Genomic DNA, 23,299 nt, shown 5'->3' with positions numbered 1-23,299 from the left:
CCGCACATGAATTGCGCTATCCTATGCTTACAATCTCTTAAGGTCTGAACTGAAGTATTTTTTTCTATGGACAACTTATGGGTTCAGTGTGCATCACGTCATGAAGGTCATTGCGGCCGGGAAAAAAATGTTGCCTCAAGTGACAGTGGAGTTGATGTCTGCGCATTGTTGCGATCAGCCAGCAGGGGAAGTGACCTTCCAGCCTCTCCTGCCCTACTGCGACTAATCGCTTCATGAGGCTTACAATACATAACCTCAGACAGACCAGCGGCTACACCAAGGCAAGACACGCTTGATGGCTACGGAGTTGATGGATGGCCCATGGTTGCCGACCTCGAAATTCTGGGACCGAGAAATTCCAGTGAAAGTGTGCTATACACCGCTTCATTACAGTTGCTGCTGGGCCATCCCAGGAGCCAAGACACGCAAATAGAGTCAATCGTGACACCCCTGTCTACGAGCGTGTCCTTCTTTCTCTGGGACAGTGAGCCGTGTGCGCTCGGGGGTACTTCTCCAGTGGCGTTCTGTGAACAAAGGTGCCAGAGTGATTGTGTGCACTCTTGCCCACAAGGCGACTACGAGCACTCCGATTGGAAGATGGTGTGACCACGAACTTCCTTGGCCTAGGGATCTAGGAAGGACAGAGGAGGTAAAAGTGGACACTTTTGATGTAGCTAGTGTGTGCTCTCCCAGAAACACATAGTCTCGTATGACCTGTAGCTCATGCTACAAGAACGATGTACTGTGCTCCGGCTTGAACAATGATCCCTTGTTCTTTAAATAAGTTTGCCTCTCCTACATAAGTTGTGGGATTCTCATCCATGCTCTTGAGACAAAGGAACGACAACACAATAGTGCAAACAATCACAAGGGCATTTATTGCACCTTTCATAGATCAATGCCTGCTAGCCGAGTTGCTATCCACAAAACATGCCGATGGGCGCGCGACAAATTGCGAAAGTCCGACTCACCGCGACCAGATAATGAGCGAATATGTTCGCGCCATGCTGGACACCAACGCCTGGTCGTTCGCGCGTACAGGCACGCGAACGGTGGCGCGTTCGAACGAGGCCTCGCAAGACGGTCTCGTAGAAGCATGGATTGGCGCACGCGCAGGATGTCCGCACCACTTGCCGACTCCAAGCCAAAGAGGAAGCGCCTTCTCCTTTCCGTGCCCAAGTAACCCCGCCGTGAGGCGGCGTTAGCAGCACAACACTTGCGCCATCTCTCGCACTGCAGTTCAACCACACCGACCGCCGCGGGCATCACGCAGACCACGTGGCGAAGCCGGATTGCAGGAGACGAGAGCAATGTGGGAAAACATCATCTCAGGGGACGCGTGAGAGTCTCGCATCCCCACAAAGTAAACCCGTTGCTCCACTCCTCCAGTCCTCTTGACCTCACACTCTTCACGAAAGAAACAACCCTCGTCAAGCAGGCTCGGACAACGGCGTGGGCCTGCTTAGTCTCCATGTGACATGGGCATAGGCCAGCCACCCGTTACGAGACGCACTGGCGGCGCAGGCTATAAAGTGACCCTTTGTGTGACGCCGCACTCCGAGACCATGACACCCGGCTCCTACAGCGTTACCAGTCTTGATGGCAGATGCTTGAAATGTTGCACCGCTTTGAAGTCAACACGCGGGACTCGGGCACTTCAAGAAAAGAAGAAAAAAAAAAAGTGGTCACCCCAGGGGACTACTGTGCCAGAAAAATTTAAAAGCTGTAGTAGGCTTCCAACAGCACTATGACACACACACACACACACACATGCTCTGAAACAGATAGGGGCAAGTGTTTATCTCAATAGGGTTGGTGGTGATAGCTGTGAAGGGCATTGTGCTACTACCCAAGAGATTTTATGGTGGGGAAACCATAACGAAATTCAGCTCGCAGGTGAAGTCTGAATATGCGACGCTTCCAAATTATTTAGTTTTTATATGATAATGGGGGTTGATTTGGTTTTATTTTACCTAAATTTAGTGGTGAGCTAGAAGGGGCTAGTGGTGCCTTGCCACTAAGAAAGAGGATGCGCAGGCAATGGGACATATGTTGTCATTTTGATTTAGTCGGGTACTCGTAAGGCCATAGGGTAAATGTAAGCAGTATAGTTCAACCCCCTGCAATAAGGAAATTGGCAGGGATATCGGAAAAATTTGCTTTCGCAAGAGTTTAGTTGTTGCAAAATGAGACCGCGCAGACAAGGAATGTGCATCAAAATAAAACTTTAATGTCAAAATTTCGTTACCCTAATTTCACAGGCCTTGCTTAATGCTATAGAATCGCACTGCCAACACCACAAAGTGCACCTCAGCATTGGTCAGGGATGGTGGCACTGCCATGGAGCAGTGTTCTCGGCTGATAACTGATGGGGATATGATCATTTTCATGAGATTTCACACGCAGTGAAATCTCGATATAAAGAACTTCAGGGGACCGCGGTAAATAGTTTGTTATTCTGAAAGATGGTTATAGTGAAAGCCCCAAAATTAACCGTTCCGTCCATCAGCCCATCAGTTGATAAGTTGTCACCATATGAGCTATCCACAAAGACGTCACTGTTGGTTCTCGGCACGTGCTGATGCAATTTTTCATAGATTCTGCCGCCATGCACCACCGAATCACCGCATAATAAGAGTGAGGCATGCAAAACGGACGCTGACACCGAGAAAACTACTGAAAAAAAGGTAGCTCCATCTTCGCCTCCAAAGGGAAATGTTTCTTGCTTTTTGTTTGTTTTTCACATTTCTTGCTGTGGACACCGCAACTGTCTTGCTCGAGGCAGACACCTGAACTGTGTCAAAGTGCAAGCGCGCGTAAGCGACACTATCTGGAAAATGAAAAGTACGACTGTGTGGCATCCCCGCAAGTACGGAGGTTGCATTTCACTGTGCACGTAGCTAGTATGGCTGCAGATAGAAGCGCGAAAGAAAGAGGTGTGCACAGAAAGGAGAGTGAAAGGAAGAAGAGACGTGCCTCCGTTGCTAGGCTACACTTTTCTGGGCGGAGCATGCGCTCGTAAAACCTGATGCTTAGTCGCCTCTGCTTGCCCGTGTTCTTTTCTTCTCCGATGCCATCTCAGGTTTTCCGAACCCATGTGCCGCGACATCTGCTCTCTGCGCCTTGTAGCCTACTGTTTCGGCTGCTGTGAAGGATACATGGAAATCTAAGAATCCCCAGATTTTGGAATATTAGTTTGTAGTACAGAGGCATTGTTAGCACCACAGGGAAACTGCATAACGATCGTTATTCTGAAAAGTTTGGTATTCTGGAGTTCATAGTACTGAAATATTTTTGCATTGAAACTACAAAAAGTCTGCAGGGGATTTCTGAAAAGTTTGTTATTCTGAAAAGTTTGTTAATCTGGGGTTCGTACTGACAAGGTTTCACTGAAGCTCAGCACTGGACTTGTTGGTGTCTACGAGCAATCGTGTTTCGCACAAAAGTTTGCCCGAAGGGACCGTATTTTTGGTCGATCGCTTTTGAGGATGCAATCACTTTTGTGAGATTTAACTTGGCACCGGATCCGCCAAAGTCTATGGGTGATGGGGTGCACTGAAGGAACATGGTTGCCTGTAGATGCCAATGCATACAGTACGAGCAACAGTGTTGTCACAATATGGCCCCATATCGCAATGACTCGAGACGTGGCAGCCCACGCTGTGACTGCCATCTCAGGTGCCATAAATAAATACACGTCGGTGGTACATGTACTTATTTTTAGAGGGATGTTTCTATTCCATTTAAAATGAGTTATTGACGAAAAAGATGACTGCTGTGATGTGTGTTTCCTGTGCATGTGATCGCTTCCGGCACTTTGCTGTTTTCGTAAGCAAAAATTGCAGCAGCGTCGCAGATGTGCTGTGATGGTACTTTACACAGTTTAAGTGGGAAGAAAATGTCTGAGGACTTGTGCTACTCTCTTAGTGTTACACGTGCAGATAATATGGGGTCTAATGTTCCGGCAGTTTTTGTTGATGCAGGATTGCAGTTTAGTGATGTTTTGTTATCGAGAGATACAAAATGCATTTAATTCTATGGGCATTTGCCGAGGATAGGAAAACATTTAGTTGTGGTGAAAATTGTGTTGTCTGGAGTTTTCGTTATTGTGGAGTTTGACTGCATTGTTATTCATGCCTGTTGTGACCCATCAGAGGAGAAAGCGTAACGTGTTGTAGGCAAGGACAGACAAAGAAGAAGCTAGATGCACTTCATTGCTTCTTTGTAATGCTTCACTGAAATGGGATATGTTTTCTTCTATTTGCAAACATTCTGTAAGTAGGTTCTTATGTAAACACAGCCTGTTTGCATGCAAGAGCTAAGGCAGATTGTGGGAAACTGTATATTGCTCCTTTCGCCGCAGCCACACATGGCACCCACGTGGCATGCATTGCTGCTGCATGCTTCCCGGGCTGCCCCGAGCGCAACGGTGTGGCCCCTGGTGCACAGCTGGTCAGTGTGGCCATTGGGGACCTGCGGCTAGGCTCCATGGAGACCGGCACTGCACTGGTCCGGGCCATGGTACGCGTCCTCCAACAGGGTTGCCATCTCATCAACATGAGCTACGGCGAGCACGCACACTGGGTTGGAGGGTGAGTGATCGTTCCTACCAGATTGGTTTAACCATATGGGCTCTCACCTTGTTGTTTGCTTTATTGAATAGTCATTATTAAGCATGTACGAAGCAGGTGATTTCTCTACAATTTGCGTAGGAGTGCTGACCACCAGAAGTTTGAACTCAGTGACTCGCAGAGCCGGATCTGCTGTTGCCATGCATAAACCAGTGTGCTGCAGTGAGCATGCACAGACCCGTGCGCTGTCCCTGAAGGTATACAGTACGGCCTAAATTATTGAAGCAGAGGTTTACCGCATATACTCACATATAAGGCGCACTTTTTTTCATCAAATTTTCTCGGGTGCGGGTTACACACGAATCAGGCCTACAGCTACACATTAACACGCTGTAGTGTCAGTGCGACTACTGTGTCAAGAGAATTAAAAAACTGGTGACTGATATCAACATTTTATTTCATTATTTATCGCGGCTTTCAAGCTAATCGCTCACGACCTCAGCCCATCGGCACTCTCACCACTGTCGGATGAGCTCGCCTCATTGGCACGCTCCCAAAGCTGGTCGTCCTCTGTGCTGTCCATGGCGTTTTTTATACCCGTGACTCTAAAGCTCTTTGCGATGGTGTCCACTGACATGGAACGCCACGCGTCCAGGATCCAACCTCACACTTGCTGAAGAGACGCTCGCTTCAGGCGCCCTGTTGGAGTTTCGTGGTTGCCCGCGTCCATCCACTCGCTGTAACACCGGTAAAATCCCGTCTTGAACGGCCGGTTTACGCAAACATCGAGCGGTTGCAGCACGATTGTCAGGCCACCGAATGAATCGCTGGCAAGTCCGTTCGGCAGTCGGCCAGCCGAGCCTTCACTTGGTCTATTAGGTCGATGCGCAACAATATAAATTGCGGTGAGTGGGAAAAACTAACTGGTGCCATCTTGTAGTACTTTGAGGGACTGGGCACGTTGTTGGTGCGTTTTTTTTGTTTTTGCTTCTGGAAGTGTTGCTTCCAGAACCCTGTGTTGCGAGAACATAGGGCATGCATTTGCCTCGAACGAGTGCAGCTTGGTACCGTAGGTCCACCACTCTTCAGCTCAGCATTAGGGAAGAAGTATTACAAGTTGCATACCCGCCGTGGGCTGAAAACACACAAGGATGAGCGATTCACAGAGTTGGACGAGAGGAAAAGCATGCGTGCACTGTAGGCTGTCTTGAAGAGGATTGCCGTAGGCTTACCTTATTTACCCGAATCTAACGTGCACCTTTTATCCGAGGAAATGGGCCCGAAAATTGCCTGCACGTTACATTCGGATGTGATACCAAAACTGCGTTGGCACCATTGGCCTATACCCCCAAAGCCCTCAGGACGACATCGCAAAACGGCAACTGAGCACGTTTTTGTGAAAGTTGCTGTTGATTCATTTTGCGCTTGACTATGATCTAGAGTGGTATTCTAAGCAAATAACTTTCGCGAATACTCTCACTTTTGCGAACTTTCACCTGACTCCGCAACCACCAGCGTTTCAGGCACTGTGCCAAGCTCTATATCTGCGTTAGAAATGCTGTCGTCCGCTTACTTTGATAAGTCCGATGCAGAGTCTCGCAAAAATGATAGCAGTATCTAAAGTTATCGCTTGAGAATACCGCCCCTGTGTATTTGACATCTTTGGGGAAAGACTTGGAAATGGTGACGACGACATGCCACTTTCATTACGAAAACTTAGTTTAAATAATTTCTGCCTGTGAAGGTACATTCTGCACGTCTCACTTTTTCTGATCATGAATGGAGGGGGGTGTGCTATGTATATATCTTTTTATGAATCGGCGACATGTTATTCGGGTATCACGTGGCGCACCTTCAATGATGTTTGGGCCCAATCGAGATTGAATTTTTCGGTTGAGATTTGGCTCCATTGGTCAAGCTATAGGAGGGAGCCAGTTGCTGTCAAAAATTTTGATCGGGATCGGGCTCGATCGCCATCGGAAGTGGCTGCTTGACAACAGTGCTGCACTTTTATTTTCGTACTTTAAAGGGACTGACAACCAACACAGTGGAACCCCAATTATACGACTTTCTCGGGACCTCGAAAAAGCATCGTAAAATATGGGGGTCGTAAAATCCAAACATAAATTGTGCCTATAAAAATACCACTTATTTCGTGCGACGGATTTATGAGAAACTTCAATGTAAACTACTAACATACTCTGCAGCGCTTGGAAACCCAAATTACCAAAAAGGTAAATGCGCTAAAAATTAATGCTGCAGTACAGGTCCCAATCATGCTTCATTCAAACGAACCTTTAGGGCATTCCACTGCTTACTGCCGCGATTCCCGCCAGCCGGCACAAACATTAAAAAAAGTTGGTATGTTTCGTTTGGACCTTGTTTGATCCGTGAACCAAGAGCTTTTGCTCGAGGTGGGCAACCATCAAAAGGAGGTCCTCTGTGGCGTCGCGTGAACAGATGAAGCTCCAGATGCCGTCTATGTGCTGTAGCGCCTCGGTGAACATAGTAGGCGCAGACACAGCATCTGTGGCGCCGTCATTGTACTCGTCCGATGTCGAAGTGGTGTCGGCACTAGGCAAAGCCTCCTCGACGGCGTCATCCAGCGACACCTCGCCGCAGATCGCAACATTGTCATTGGCCTCCATGTACTCGGCGAAGGCCGTGGTGAGGTTTAAACCCTCGAAATCGTCATCGGCGAAGCCTGCATCGGTGAACATGTACTCCATGTACATGTACATGCCTCCATGTACTCGGCGAAGGCCGTGGTGAGGTTTAAACCCTCGAAATCGTCATCGGCGAAGCCTGCATCGGCCTCGTGTGGCATTGAGGTTGTTGCGTCCCCAGCAGAGGAAGAAGTCTCTTGCTTAAAGCCACAGTGATTGAACGAGTTAGCGATTGTGCTTCCCGACGCTGCGTTCCACGAACTGGCAATAAAATGCATGGCGTCGAGCACAGTGATCTTTTTTTCCGACCCGCTGCGCTCCATAGCCGCCAGCCGACGCTGCACTAACCGCTTCCAGTACCCTTGCTTGCCGCACTTAATGATGCTGGCTTGTGCAGTTGGGCGGAAAAAAAAACAACCTTTATGTTCCTCAGGCTAGACGTATTGGGTGGGTGGCACGGTGCGTTGTCCACGAAAAGCAATATTTTCCTCGCCTTAGCACCCATCTTGTTATCCAGCTGCTGCGAAAAATTGCTGAAGAACGAAGACGTCATCCACTCCTTTTTGTTGAAGTTGTAGCTGCACAGCAGCGTCTTGAAGCTCTTAAAGCACCGTGGCTTTGCAAACTTTCAACAATGAGGACGGGCAGCCTCTCGGAACCGACCTCGTTAACACAGAATAGTGCCGTCAGACGCTCTTTACTACGCTTGCCACCATGACAGCTGTCACCCTTAAACTCAAGGGTTTGCTTGGGCTGCATATGGTAAAAAATGCCGCTCTCATCAGCATTGAAAACGTCGCAGAGCTTCTATGCAGCAATCATCTCCGGCAGCAACTCCATCCACTCGTTCACCGTCGATTTTGGATTCCATTACCTTTGTGCACAGGCACCCAGCAGCTAGACTTCATCGTTACAACCGATAATGCGGCTTGGGGACATTCTAGTAAGCAGGTTATTTCTCTATAGAAAGCATATAAAAGTTGACGGTGCATCAGCTTTTCATTGTTATAACTGATGTAATGTTAAAACCGGTATCATTATAAGTGGGTTCAACTATATTTGCCCAATGGGGTGCACAATTGTAAACATGAAAATAAGACAGCTTTGCAGCCTGTTGAACCGCTACATGGCCATGCATGCAATGAAATTTGAATGAAAGAACACAAGAATCTTCGGCATGTGCAACATGCGACTTAGTACCTGATGCAGCAGCCATTAGTAGATAGCTGCCTTCTGTTTCATTGTGGTGGTCTTTCGTGCCCGCTTTCAACTTGGCTTGTCGCAGTCGAGCAGCATGTAGCACACAACACAGCGTTCTGCTTTGTTATCGAGGAGGCAAGTGAACTTCACTGCTCTGGCTTGGCTCGGCCGACTCGTGGCCTCCAAGATTGCACCGATGCCAGTGCGATCTTTTAGGCCATGACCAGCTGCTAGCCCACACAGCGCGTCGCAGGAAGAGGAAGAAGGGAATGCACAGCCTGGTTGTGACCCTCGAGATTGCGCCCGGAGGTCTCTGAGGCCACGCCCCACTACACTTGCCTGCGCAGTGTGCAGAAGTGAATGCACTAATCTTTTGCACTGCGGTGCATAGCTGCGCAGCGTGGTGCAGCTCACGCAGCCAGGCACGTGCAAGAGAGAGAAGTCAGTGGAGAAGTGTGATAGTGAGCTAATGTTTATGCACAGGTGTGCAGCTATGCACAGCGGTGGGAAGGACCAGCGTTGCTTGACGACGTATTCAATGCGGGTACGCGGGAGTTGTGAACTGTTGCGGCAAGCGCGTGCCGAACTTCGCAGAAGGTGATGTAACCTGCAAGCAACAGTTTAGTATTTTTTGGACAGTTTCACTTTAATAAAACGAGGCTTTAAATATGTGAATCTCAAGGGGGATCTCAAAGGGGATCTTTTTTACTTCATTACAGTCGCTGACCGTTTATTAGGACCTCATGGGGACTGCGGAAATGTCCGAATAAACAGGTGTCCGAAAAAGCAGATCAAGAAAAAAAAAAATCCTTTATTTCCACGCACTTATTCGGGCTCGGCAGTAGGCTTGAAGAAATCGTGAATGCGCCGTTGCATGCTGTTCCGTTTACGCGTATTCAGATAAGCCTGAATCTCGGAGAGGTTCGTATGGTCACTATAGGCAGCTGAAAGCACAGTCACTGCATGTACATGCTCCGCATGCGACGGCAGCATAGCACATGGTGCGTCATCTTCCAACTCGGAGTCATCGTCCAGCGTTGCAGCAGAAACCTGACGAATGATCTCGCCGTCGTCGAGTTCTGCGCATGTCAGTACAGCAGTGTCAGCACCTGTGAAACTGTCAAATGAGACGGTGTCCGGAATTGCAATGAAACCATTGCGCAAGTCTCGGCAGAACATTTTCCGCGTCAGTAGGGAGCACATCGGAAGGCGACAGATCTTAGGCCTCCCAGCAACTGCTTGCTGGCATTCCCCAGCGCAGTCTGTGCAGTCACTGTCAGCGCCATTAGACACTTGACGCGATGTTTCCGTATGCCATGTTGCATCACCGTAACCTCGACACAGCACACAAAGCAAATATCACCACGCTGTCACGCCGATACCAGTCGCACAAACGAAAAACGTGGCCTACTCGCAGCATCGCACACGAAGAAAGAAACAAATCAGCTGCTGGATTGTCATGACATGGCTTACTAAGCTCAGACCGGAACTGCTGTAGCTACGAACCAGGCAGAAACTATGATGATGAGCGGGAATTTGCAGTAGTGCCACTTGGTGGGGCAGCAAGGCAGCTCCATTCAAAACAAAAATGGCGTTCAGCAGGTCGAACCATGCACCAGTCAGAGTCGGTGCATGGTGCTCTCGATCGAGTTGCCTCAAGGAGTGTCCCAAAAATTAGATGAGAGGTTGCAAGGTGTCCGAACTTTCGGCAGTTGTTATACATTATGGTCTATGGGGAATGGCGGTGCCGCGAAGCAGACCGAATAATCGAGCATGTCCGAATTTTTGGAGAAAATCAGTCGGCGACTGTAGGAGCGCGGGAGTGAACTAGCACTAAAACAAATGATGCAATGAAAACCGAGAGAGGGAAGCGCGCGAAAGAAATTCTTTGTATTCCCACATAGTGGCAGCACCTTAGAAAAGAAGTTAGGAAATTGGCGCTCTTTTTAAACGTACCGACGGCACTGTAAATATACGGCATCGACCATTTTTGGACTTGTTCACTGCGTCGTATATTTACGTCATTGACCCTCAAAGGGTTGAAGGGACACTAAAGGCAAATAATAAGTTGACGACTGTTTAAATACCATCCCAGAAACCTCACAATGCTTGTTTCGTGCCAAGAAGGGACTTGGTTTACGAGAAAATTGCATTTGAAGGATCCGAATACCATTTTCTACATTTAAATCTTCTGCCTCCCAACTGGGGGAGTGGTGACGTTGCTTATGCCATCATCACTCTTTGCTGCTGTCGGTAACTAAAACAGCGCCTGACAGATGGCAGCACCGAGTCAAGACAGAGCGGTGGATTCGCCGCTGTAGCGGCTTTTTGATCAAGTGGCGTAGACCGTTTGGGCATCCCGCGACATAACATGGAAATTGAATTGCTGTTTGTGCGAGTTTCGTGAGCCAGCAAAACCAACGCAGCACTAGTGATAACGAAATTGCTGAAACGCGAAAGCATGGGCGGCGCAGAGTCGAGCAAAAACGAAATCTTTCGACCACCCATGTCATTGTCGAGGGTAATTTTAATTTCAATTAGTTCTTTTTCTGAAAATGAAATAGAACTGGATAAGTAGAATTTTATTTCGTCTTGTAAAACAATACAATGATGTTTTTTGCAAGTTGAGTACTAGTGACAGAATTTAACTGAGGAGTGCTTTCGTCATCGGGCAAGTGCTTGAATGTCCCGGGGGAGTCTCTAATCATGTCCTACATTTACCTCAGTTTCTCGATTATTAAGGCCCGGTTCATGATAATATTGATGCCTTAGAGATTCTCAAGCATGTGGGGATGCGCGACTCTCGCGCGTCCCCTGATGTTTTCCCGCATAGCGCATCCCCTGATATGCTGTTCTCCCGCACGGCTCGCGTGGCCTGGCGCCCGCGGCGTGGTACAAGCGCGGTGCGAGAGATGTCGCCACCGTCGCGCCGCGGCGGGGTTACTCGGGCGCCGAGGGACAAGGGGCTGGCTCTTTCCCGGCGGGTCGGCGAACCGCGCCGGACGTACCGCGCGCGCGCGTCGACCATGCTTCTGCGAGACCGTCTCGCGTGGCCGCCTTGGACACCGTTGGCGTGACTGTACACGCGAACGACCAGGCGTTGGGATCCAGCATGGGGCGAACATATTCGCTCGCAATGCGATCGCGGTAAGTCTGACTTCTAGATTTGTCGCGCGCCCATCGGCATGTTTTGGGGATATGAACTCGGCTAGCAGGCATTGATCTATGAAAGGTGCAATAAATGCCCTTGTGACTGTTTGCACTACTGTGTTGTCGTTCCTTTGTCCCAAGAGTACGGAGGAGAACCCCATATCTCCCACATCTGGCGCCCAACGTGGGGCTCTTGGGGCATCGGACGATAGAGTTAACATTTTTGCTTCGTTCGAGACCTTTGTTTGAACCGAAGCGTAGGCCTAGCGTGGATTTTGATCGCTAGCGTCGGCGGCGTGCTTTCTTGAGCGAGGCGGCGGTGGCTGTAGTGTGTTTGAACATGTCAACATGCTAAGCCTTTTCGCAAGTGTTTTTTTTTAATGGCATTCGTTGGTACGAGAGCCACGTGGTCTGCATCCTGGGAGAGCGAGGCTGAGCGCCCGCGGAGCAGTGGCAAGCCTGAAGCGAGTGAGTACGGAAGCCTCGTGGGTGGTCCGAATTTCTTATGTAAATAGCTTATTCTATCTCTTTGACTCGGATGAAGTCGCGGCTCTGGGAGCCGGGTGGCCGCGGGCCACGGGTGCCACTACGGGCTGACTGGTATTGCGGCCTGGCACCGGGCGCTCCGACACCGTCTGGGACGGTGGGCGCCGTCAACTCGGATGCTGTGTGCACCGAGCGGAGTAGGACCACCTCACAGAGCTTACGTCTCCTCGCGGCTGCCTGTTTTGCGCCCATTTTGGGTGTTGTTTTTGGATGCCGGTTGTTGTCAGAGTAGCGACGCTTTAGGCCTAAGGCTTTACGAAGCTGCCTGTCGCACGTGGAGGGACACAACCTGGTGGACCGTGGCGTTGAGGTGTTGCAAGTTGCTTCCCTCATTCTAGTTAGCCTCGCACGAATTGAAATTACTCGTTCGACCCAAGAAAGCGAGCTTCGTTCACGTGAACTTAGCATCTGAGTAGCTGCCCGATCTTTTGCTAGCCGAGTTGAACATCGTACCACGTGGGCGATGCGCATGCAGAATTCCTCTCCCTTGCACTACTGTAGTGTTTGCCGAGTGTGTTGAGTTTACGCAGCGTGATTGGAGTCACCCCTGGCTTGCTGTCACCTGCACATCGTCTGCGCTGCTGCCCCGGACTACGATCGAGTCACCCCGGGCGATGGTGATGCTGTGGCCAGTTCGGCGCAGCGACTTCGGCGGCCTCCTGCATCCAGCTCACAACCCTCGGCGGCGGACAAAGGAGCCAGCGGTCACCGACAGCTACGGCGGCTCTTGCCAGCAGGGTGCGTCGGCGCGAGCGACGCTTGCTCGTACCGACTACTGCGTCGTCGTCTCCGGAGTCCTGGCCTGGAATGATGCCGTCGAGTCTGCAAAGCTGCTGCTGTGACCGGCGGACGCCAGCGGTGTACCCCAAGGACAGTCGGCTCGCATGTTACGGACAGCGTGTGGACATTTCCCTGGCGCGGCCACTGTTGCATGTACCACCTTGTTCGCGAAGCACGGGTTAATGTTAGACCGTGTGACATGTTTCGCCGGAATAAGAAGTGATTTAAGGTTGGGGGGATGTGGGGATGCGCGACTCTCGCGCGTCCCCTGATGTTTTCCCGCATAGCGCATCCCCTGATATGCTGTTCTCCCGCACGGCTCGCGTGGCCTGGCGCCCGCGGCGTGGTACAAGCGCGGTGCGAGAGATGTCGCCACCGTCGCGCCGCGGCGGGGTTACTCGGGCGCCGAGGGACAAGGGGCTGGCTCTTTCCCGGCGGGTCGGCGAACCGCGCCGGACGTACCGCGCGCGCGCGTCGACCATGCTTCTGCGAGACCGTCTCGCGTGGCCGCCTTGGACACCGTTGGCGTGACTGTACACGCGAACGACCAGGCGTTGGGATCCAGCATGGGGCGAACATATTCGCTCGCAATGCGATCGCGGTAAGTCTGACTTCTAGATTTGTCGCGCGCCCATCGGCATGTTTTGGGGATATGAACTCGGCTAGCAGGCATTGATCTATGAAAGGTGCAATAAATGCCCTTGTGACTGTTTGCACTACTGTGTTGTCGTTCCTTTGTCCCAAGAGTACGGAGGAGAACCCCATATCTCCCACAAGCACTAATCTATCACTTTAGCTTGCCTCAATATTTGCCTTTAGTGTCCCTTTAATATGCAGAAGACAAAGATAATGATCAATAGCTGGGCAGGGAGCAAGAGTTCAGGATTGCCAGTTAGCCTCTAGAGTCTGTGAAGGAGTAGGTATACCTAAGTCAATGAATCACAGGGAACCCTGATCATGAGAAAGAAATTCATAGAAGAATAAAAATGGGTTGGATCGCACACGGCAGACATTGTCAGCTCCTGACTGGAAGCTCACCATTATCATTGAAGAGGAAGATGCACAATCAGTGCATTTTACCGGTGCTGACATATGGTGCAGAGGCTTGGAGACTGATAAAGAAGCTTGAGAACTAGTTAAGGACCGCACAAAGAGCGATGGAATGAAGAATGCTAGGCACAACCTTGAGAGACAGAAAGAGAGCGGTTTAGATCAGAGAGCAAACAGGTTTAGCTAATATTCTTATTGACATTAAGAGAAAAAAAAATGGTGCTGGACAGGTCATGTGTTGCGCAGGCTAGATAACCGTTGGACCATTAGGGTGACAGAGTGGGTACTAAGAGAAGGGAAGCGCAGGTTGAGGATGGCAGAAGACGAGGTGGGGCGATGAAATTAGGTTATTTGTGGGCGCTTGTTGGAATCGGTTGGCGAAAGACAGGGGTAATCGGAGATTGCAGGGAGAGGCCTTTGCCCTGCAGTGGACATAAAATAGGATGATGATGATGATTAGGATGGTGATGCTGCTGCTCATGATGATAACAAAACATTTTTGCTAGTGCGGGCCTCTTTAAGCCTGCAAGAATTTTGTGCACGTTGGATTCAGAAGCACGTTAGAGTTGGGTAAATATGGCACTCCTGTGGCCATGGCACGCACAACTGCAAGTGCAGGGCTCACTTCCCACGAAGAATGGTGCAACAGAAAGTAGTGGCAAGGCAGTTTGCTTGTACGTATTTTTCTGCCTCTTATGTTAGTCTGACTCACCGGATAATTTGATCATTTTCGTTGTTCCATCAAGGTCAAATTAACAGAAGTCAACTGTACTTGTGCTGCACTACAGTCTGCTCAGACAGCGGTGCCTTGTCATTAACAGCAACATCCATGGTGTTTCTCACTCTGCACATCGCGTAAGCACCATAACACGACAGTGATAATTATGTCAAAAAGTATTCACTGGAAAAGAGTAAAATGCAAGAAATAATAAAGGAAAATGAACCATGCATTGAAATTTATACACAAACCGCTTTTTTCATAAGGCCTAGCATAGATGGAGATGTATGTGTTTGGCATCTTCAGGTTTACTCTGCACTCTTCCATTCCCCATCAGCAGGGATGAATGCGCATTGTGTGTGCATTCAGGTTACACCATGTTAGTGGTGGAACTGTTCTGGGTGCTATCGTGGGAGGTGGCGGGCCGGAGCTGGGAGGTTGCGGGGTCAAGCACCCTGTAGGGTACTGTGAACCGACTACCTGTGGAAGCGTGATTAAAGGGCCCCTCACCAGGCCCTGTAGCAAATAGCAAATGGTTATACGCTGGAATTTGTGACACGTCCTCTAGGGAGCGTTCTGACATGAAAATTTTTCAAATCAGCTCATTAATAACCAAGATAAAAATATTTCAGTGTCGCAAACCCATGATTTCAGGAGGCGAGCTTCACCGCAAACATAGACACTCACTCCACTTGCCCTGTCTAGCCTCCACAAGCGAAATTCCTTCCCTGCGTTCTCCCATACCGGACCTCAAGGATCGCAAGACGGGCTCGTCACGGGCCCTGCCTTCATTTTTCTTTTCTCCTCGCTTTTTTGCGGTGCGGCACACTTCTGCTGACAGCGTAGCGTGTGAGCAGTCACGATTCTCTCGTTTCACACAGCACAAGATTTTGCGTGCTGTGCATGAGGACACCTAACTAGTGGTATAAGTCAGTGCTACAGGAATACTGAGACAGACACAAGCGGACCACAGAGCATGATCCTGTTGCTGCAACACGATAGAAAATGACAGTTTCGGTGTCTTCGCGCGCGACTGCATGACGTGAGAACAAGCAGGCGAAATGGAAGTACATCTCTCTTGCTGCAGTATGAAATAAAAAAACCTGCAGACATTCGGTTTGTGTGTTTTGTTATTTCTCTAACTTTAATTCATCTATTCAAGCAACATATTACACAAATAACAGATGTTGGTTTGAATAATTGTCGAAGTCACGTGTCACCACGAGCGACGTCACAGCACAAACACGTCTACGTAGGCGCACTAGCACGTGTACGTCATCCTCTGGCTTGGAGTACGGCAGCTGCAAGGAAAAGGGAAAATGGCGTTTGGTTTGAAATTTCAAATCTTTCTGCGGCCCATAGTGATGCAATAATTCACAGACACGATCGTTATCGCGCGTATTATGCTCTGCGCTTGTCAGCTCAATATGGCCAGACCTGGTGAGGGGCCCTTTAAGTGAAGCTATACCACCATGTCCATGTGAGGGACGCATTTGCCACACGACTAACAGCTGCAACATATTCAGTTTTGGTTCTTATTTTGTTGTATGGCACAAATACCGCGCTCCATTCACTAAGTTTAGTAGAAGCTCGTTGGTATGAATCTATTACGCACGATTTTTTGTTGGCAACGTTCGTGATCGGGAACACAAAATTACCCAGTACAGCTGCACTTTTCTTTTACTGGTTCATACATTCCCGGAAAGCACAATCTTTTGACACCAACATTCAGTACATCGCCAAACTGCGATCGTATGATATGTTTTCTGGTCGCTAGGTCTCACATGAACATGAAAAGGCCTTACGCACGTATTCAGAAAAGTAGCCGTCCGCCACATCAGCTTCCCTGCAATACTCGCTTGCCTCTCTCACGGGAAAATGCTGGCACCCGCTTGGTTTCCTATTTCGGTACCAGCAAATCTCCTCCCAGCTCTTCACACAGCGCATTCACAGTTAACGCCACCAACCCATTATGATAAGCATCTTCACCTATCTGTTTCCCAGCACGTGTGGCAAACTGGCATACTGCATACTGCAGGCATTTAAAGGCAAACTGCATGCCTTTAAAAGGCAATTACTCAAATGTGCTGCTGTTCCCTTCTGCATGTGGCGCGAAGTGAGCAACATATTTCACTCTGGCGACATTACAGTCATTGTATTCAAGGATTGCCCACCAGCTTCATTTTGTTTCTATTTGATGTCACGATCAAATACTAAAACACAGAACAGGCAAAATAGAATGGTGTAATTTTAAGCATCTTTGATATCATGCATTTTATTTCTGGGGCTGGTGGCAATGTCGCGAAACTGAGCGTCATTCCCTGGCTAACAAATGTTCAGAGTTATCACCCAGCACAAGATGCGCCTTCCTGTACCTGAAGTTGCTAGAATGTTATCGCTGGTTCTATCCATTTTCTGTTGTCACCGAACATTGTTTAATCTGATTGCTTGCACTACACAATTCTGCAAGGCATGCAGGCACCAGCAATTTTGCCGGAACCTTCAATGAGTCATGTATAAAAGCAGATTCACTTGACCCGCCAATCAGATTTTGAGTATTGCCAGCTGCGCTCGCTGCTATAGTTGTGCTTTGAGTGTCACTTGCTTTTGTGGGCACAGTTTTGCTACTGTGTTCTTCACTGTCACTACAACATGACAATACGATAAAGCATGTCCACTTCTTGTTTGATAAATCAATCGGCAACTTTCTTTTTTTTGACAACTTGCTTGGCATGTAAAAAACAACTGTCCTGCTTTTTTCGTACCAGCAATACCTTCACTGATCATGTTGTTATTTCCTCTGACAGGCGGCTGCTGGACCTGATGCATGAGGTGATTGACCGGCATGGTGTGATAATGCTCAACAGTGCAGGCAACCATGGACCAGCACTTTCAACAGTCAATGCCCCGAGCACCATGCCCACTTCCTCTATTATTGGTGAGTGGGCCACTTTCATTTCCATGAACTTTACGAGTGCCGCTGCCTCTAACCACTTTCTGTTGAGGAACAGGAAAACACAGCTACAGGTTGTGGTATATTCCATGTGTCTGCAGGGTCCTTTAGCTGCCTGCAAACATAGTTTTATGCCAGTTTTTATACCAACTTGATCATGCTGTCATTTGGGCTGCAAAGTTTCCTAACCTTAGCGTGGACTTCCCGACTAAGCGGGGTCCCATTAGGAGGGATACCCTGTGTGATGTCGGGTGTAGTCTTCTGATCTTATTACAGCAAAATTTGATGACAGCCATCAGCTTTGTCAGTGAGATTATGTGCAGCAAGCTGCAGGCACATTCCAAGAGGCACACCGTGCCATGCAGCAGGCTTTTGCATGGTGTGGGGTCCTCACACCCGTACTCTTGGGACAAAGGAACGACAACACAGTAGTGCAAACAATCACGAGGGCATTTATTGCACCTTTCATAGATCAATGCCTGCTAGCCGAGTTGCTATACACAAAACATGCCGATGGGCACGCGACAAATCTAGAAGTCCGACTCACCGCGACCGGATAACGAGCGAATATGTTCGCCCCATGCTGGATCCCAACGCCTGGTCGTTCGCACGTATGGTCACGCGAACGGTGGCGTGTTCGATGGATGCCACGCGAGACGGTCTCACAGAAGCATGGATCGGTGCACACGCAGGACGTCCGCGTCGTACATCGACGCACAGCCTTGTCTTTCGGAACCGCGTTGGAACCGCCTTGTCTTTCGGCGCCCAAGTAACCCCGCCTGTCGGCGGCGTTAGCAGCGCAACACTCGCGCCCGCTCTCGTACTGCACCTCAACCACTCCGACCGCCGCGGGCACCAGGCCACGCGGCGAAGCCGGATTACAGGATACGCGCCGTGCGGAAAAACAACATATCAGGGGACGCGTGAGAGTCGCGCATCCCCACATCGGCTGTCTAAGTACATTGAGAAGATGCCGCATTGTGATTGGTACAGCTATGTACAGTCGTGAGCAAATGCTGAGAGAGCACGGCTCTGGGCATGGGAGCAGTTGCGGGGCCGCAATGCGGCGCTGCTATCTCGTGCTGCGTGCTCGCTTTGAGAGTGCCGCCAGTGACAACAAAGTTCAACCTCACTCTCGTGCGGGTGCTTATCACGCTTTATAAATCTCTAGTGCACCGTTCGGTTGCTCTGCTGCTGACGGTTGCAGCGAAGGGGAGCGCGCATCACAAAGCGCCTACAGTCTGAAAGGAAAGTAAGGGGAACTGCTTCCCTCCTCCTTTGTTTTCGGCACCCCTTGACGGTAACGCGTCGATACCGTGCCTGTATCAGCATGCTGTTGCAAGACATGCGCAGCTTCCACTCGAGTCCTGAATCAATAGGTAGTGTCGAATATATCGAAACATAAAATGTAAAGCACTGGGGATCCTCGCTTAGAACACCCTTTTCAAATAAGTGTTAAAGACGTTTGGCACTCACAGGCTCTTTGTTGCCATGATAAATAAACAACCTGAACGTAACATTCAACTAATACTTAGGGAAGTTGCCATTAATGGTAATAACACCAGCAGCTCCTAGAACGCGGAGGTAGAGCATTTGTAGAACACTGAGTTCTATCACAAATACTACAACGCTTAAGTGGTTACCAGTAGGTGCAGATCTCAACCCCATTGAAAATGTGTGGGGGCTGATCAAGACGCAATTGGCGGTCCGGGATCTCCTCGCGAGTACTGCTGATCAACTGTGGACTGCCGTAAAACAAGAATGTCAGACTCTTTGTGCTCGCCCCGACGTTGTGTCATCACTGTATGATTCGATGCCGTGCCGAGATGTTGGTGTTATTGCCATTACTGGCAACTTTCCTAAGTATTAGTTCAATGTTACATTGTTTATTTCTCACGGCAATAAAGGGCCTGTGAGTGCCAATTATTTTTAAAAGGCCCCTCGCCAGGCCCCATAGCCAATCTTGGCCATACGCTGCAAGTTGTTATGTGTCCTCTAGGGAGCGTTTTGCTGAAAAAATTTTTCAAATGGGCTCATTAATAGCCGAGATAGAAATATTTCAGTGCCGTGAACCCATGATTTCAGCAGGCGGGCTCCACTGCCAAGCAAGACGCTCTCTCCACTCGCCCTGTCTCCCATACTGGACCTACCGGGACCACCGAAAATCGTTCGTTATATTGAGGTATTGTTGTAATGAAAAACTTGTGGTTACAAGCCAGTGGAATGAAAATGACGTACCTTGGCAGTAGACGCGTGTACAGACAAGCATACTTTCAAATAAATGTTTCACTCACTTCAGAGCTGCTTTATTTGAAGAAATCAGTGATTTTCTTCTGGCACGTGCAGCACACACAACCTATTCGGAATGCATCTACATCTTCCACTTTGCGCAATATGTCATCAGGTATGTCATTGCACTGAGTGATGAAAGTGCAGACTTTGTTCTTGTGCACTAAAACAGCGATGTTCAACACGGTCTCATCTTCTCTGTTCGATGACCCACAGTTGTCTTCCTTCGGGTCGTCATCGTCACTGGAGACGTCACGAACGCAGTTAACAAGCTCCTCGGTTGTCAGGTCCGGTGCCGTTAGTGCTGCACTGTCTCTGTCCACGTAGTCGTCAAAGGAAGAGACTGTGAAGAACTGTTCCGCAACCTTGGTCCACAGGTCTCCTGGGTTGTTGTCGGTCACCTCCAGGTCATCTTCAAGCTGCACAGGCGCTTTGACAAGCCCTTCTTTTCGCCAGCAGTTGCTAATGGTGGACGCCTTCAAGTTCCACCAAGCTCCCGTGAACATTTCCGATGCCTGACGTATCTTGATTGCAGTTGGCTGCTTTAGGTGGAGGTTGATAATCAACTGCTGCACGAGGCGCTTACGAAATTCTGCTTTCGTACTCTTTACAACGCCCTGGTCTAGCGGTTGCAGCAAGGACGTTTTGTTTGGCGGTAGAAACTCCAAGTAAATGTGCATCGAGCGAACATGCACAATGGGAGCAGAGCAGTTGTTGGCAACCTGTCGAATTTTTCGGTCATCCCTCCTCATTTGGTCGTCAAGTTTGATGAGCCATTTGGAAAAGAGTTCTCTGGTCATCCAAGCTTGTTTGTAGTAGTCGTGTGGTAACGACATGACGTTTTTCATGCAGTGAGGCTTCACGTACTTGCCGATGACGAGTGGTCTAATTTTCTTCATGCCTGCTGCATTGCAGCAGAGCAGGACTGTCACATGAAGATGCTACTTCTTCCCTCCTTTGCACTGCTTCCCTTTGAAGTGGATCATCTGGTCTGGCAGGAGCCGATAAAAACATGCGGTCTATTCCGTGTTGAAAATATAGAGTACGATTCAGCCTCTAGAAAACGATCATTGTGCCAGAAATCCACGCCTTCTCTGTCAGCAGCCTTTTCCTTGCCCGAGACTATCTGCAAAGTTATTTCGTTCCTTTGGTGGAAACGAAAAAGACAACCCGCACTGGTGTTGAACTCAGTTATTTCAAGTGCATTGGCAAATTCGCGGGATTTTTCTTGGAGCATTGGGCCAGACATGGGAATATCTTGCAGTCTGGCATCTTTGAACCATGTGAGAGCAGCTTGGTCCACATTTTGAAAGTTTCCCAGTCGCAGCCGTTTCCTCGTAGGAGCGAGTTGCGACTCCTGGTGAAGCTTGACAATCTTGTCTCGGTTTTTCAAAATGGTCGTGACGGTCGATGGGGCAATGCTACGCGGTCTGCACATGTCGATTTGCTTTTTCCCTGCATTGATTTTCTGCAATGCATCCAATTTGTCCTGCAGTGAAAACTGCTTTCGCTTCTTATTGGTGCCGTCGCTAGCTGCATTCATCTTTGGATCTCGCGCAAACTTGCCACAGTGTTGTAGTGAAGTTTGTGGTGAATTTTGTGGTGAAGCAGTTGGCACTCGACATGGTGATGATGATAGCTATGCACTTGCGGTTTCTGTTTCATGCGAGAGTTGCGGCACTGTTGCCTTTAGCCGAATTCGTAATACTGATGTTCCTCGGTTATAAAGGGGAAAATAAATTATGTGCAAATAGGCTGTATTGAAATTCATAGTTCTGAAATATTTTTACATTGAAAAATAAGTAATCTGGCGAGGATTTTAACAATATTTGTAAATTTCAGAAATTCGTTTATGTGATGTTCTTAGTAAAGAGATTTGACTATCTTTCTTTTTCTGAGTCACGGCACTCCCTCAATGCAGCAGTTTAAAACTCCTGCGTCAAATATGCCTTCTCATGACCGCACGTAGCTATGCCGGCCGCATGACTCCAGTTATGTGGTGGATCCAAGTGGAACAGCCTGATAAGTAGCTACACAGTCAATGGTCAGCGTTGTGTGCGGCACTTGCTTCTTGCCAATGACGGGCTTTGCTACGCAATGTGCTGTTTGACCGCATTGCCGGCTTTGCAACGATATTGATCAACAAACCAGGAAGCAGAAGCAAAAGAATATCACTTTGGAACAGAAGGTGGCTATTATAAAGGTTGTCAATTCACGTGCTAGGAAGTCTCGTGTTGCACAAGACTTTGACATAACGCTCAGCATGTTGTCCACCATTTTGGGCAGCCGTGAAGTGATCACAAATGCCGTAGCCTGTGACCTGAAAGGAAGCCAGAAGAAGCTGCGAACTGCTACGTTGAGTAGTTGACACCATATTTTAATGGTTTATAAGCACCAGAGCTGCAAATTTGATTGTAAGTTGAGCGATTTTACAAAAAAAGCAAGAGATTTTGCTCGCATTAAGGGGTATGACAGCATTGTTGCCAGTGCTGGCTGGCTAGAATATATTAAGAAACGACGTAACATACTTGACAGAACTGTAGTTGCCGAATCTCGGCCCATCTACGAGGAGGCTGCCGCGGCATGGGCTGAAAAAAACTGTTTGATTCTTGCTTGAAACGTACTGCAGGAAGGACATTTTAATGCTGATATGACCGGGTTCTTCCAGATGTTGCCAAACAAAACGCTAGCCCTAAAAGGTCAGCTATAGCATGGCGGCAAGCACAGCAAACAAACGATTGCTGTGCTTCTTTGTGCCAACGTGAACGGTGCCTAGAAGTTGCCGGCATTTGTTGTAGGCAAAAGTGCTTTGCCTCAATCTTTTAAAGGAAAGTGCTTCCAGTTAAGTGCATCTGGACCCAAAAGGCGTGGATGACATGTGGTATCTTTTAAGAATGGCTGTGGGATGGGACGACCGGCTACAGAAGAATAACCGCAAAGTGTGCCTGATCCTCGAAAAATTCGCAGCCCACCACGCAAGTGCTAAGCTACGAAACATCAAACTTTGTTCTTTTGCGACCAAACTGGACCTTGCTGATACGGCCGCTTGATCAAGGCATAATAATGTCCGTTCAAGGCAGCTTGCCACAAGTGCTTGATTGATCGCCTGCTCCTTAACATGAGTTTGCACCAAGAAACAAAAATCAACCTCTACAAGGCAGTTCAAATGCTGCAAACATAGTGGATAAGCGTTTCCACAAACAGTAGTTAACAGCCTCCACCATGTCTTGTGTGTCAAGTGACAATGTGTAACTCTGACACCGCTGAGTCTGATGATGCTGCCACTGCAGCATGTCATAGCCCAAGAAGTAGAAGCGGCTTGCAAGGTGCTCAGTGACGCCAGTTTCATTGCGGCAGAGGAATCATTCTGTGATTA

General features: G+C 48.8%; 1 protein-coding gene across 1 annotated transcript in view; it reads left to right on the top strand.

Annotated features, from left to right (window-relative positions):
- TppII (Tripeptidyl-peptidase II) overlaps nt 1–23,299 on the top strand; it is a 252,516-nt gene that overhangs the window by 72,351 nt on the left and 156,866 nt on the right. The window contains exons 8-9 of the mRNA XM_050186760.3: nt 4,364–4,592; nt 17,489–17,619. Coding sequence (XP_050042717.1) covers nt 4,364–4,592; nt 17,489–17,619 — 360 coding nt within the window. The remainder of the gene's footprint in view (nt 1–4,363; nt 4,593–17,488; nt 17,620–23,299) is intronic.

This window comes from Dermacentor andersoni, chromosome 2 (assembly GCF_023375885.2).
Source record: "Dermacentor andersoni chromosome 2, qqDerAnde1_hic_scaffold, whole genome shotgun sequence".
NCBI lineage: Eukaryota > Metazoa > Arthropoda > Arachnida > Ixodida > Ixodidae > Dermacentor > Dermacentor andersoni.
The sequence above is the reverse complement of the archived record's forward strand: the minus strand, read 5'-3'. Positions and strand labels throughout refer to the sequence as shown.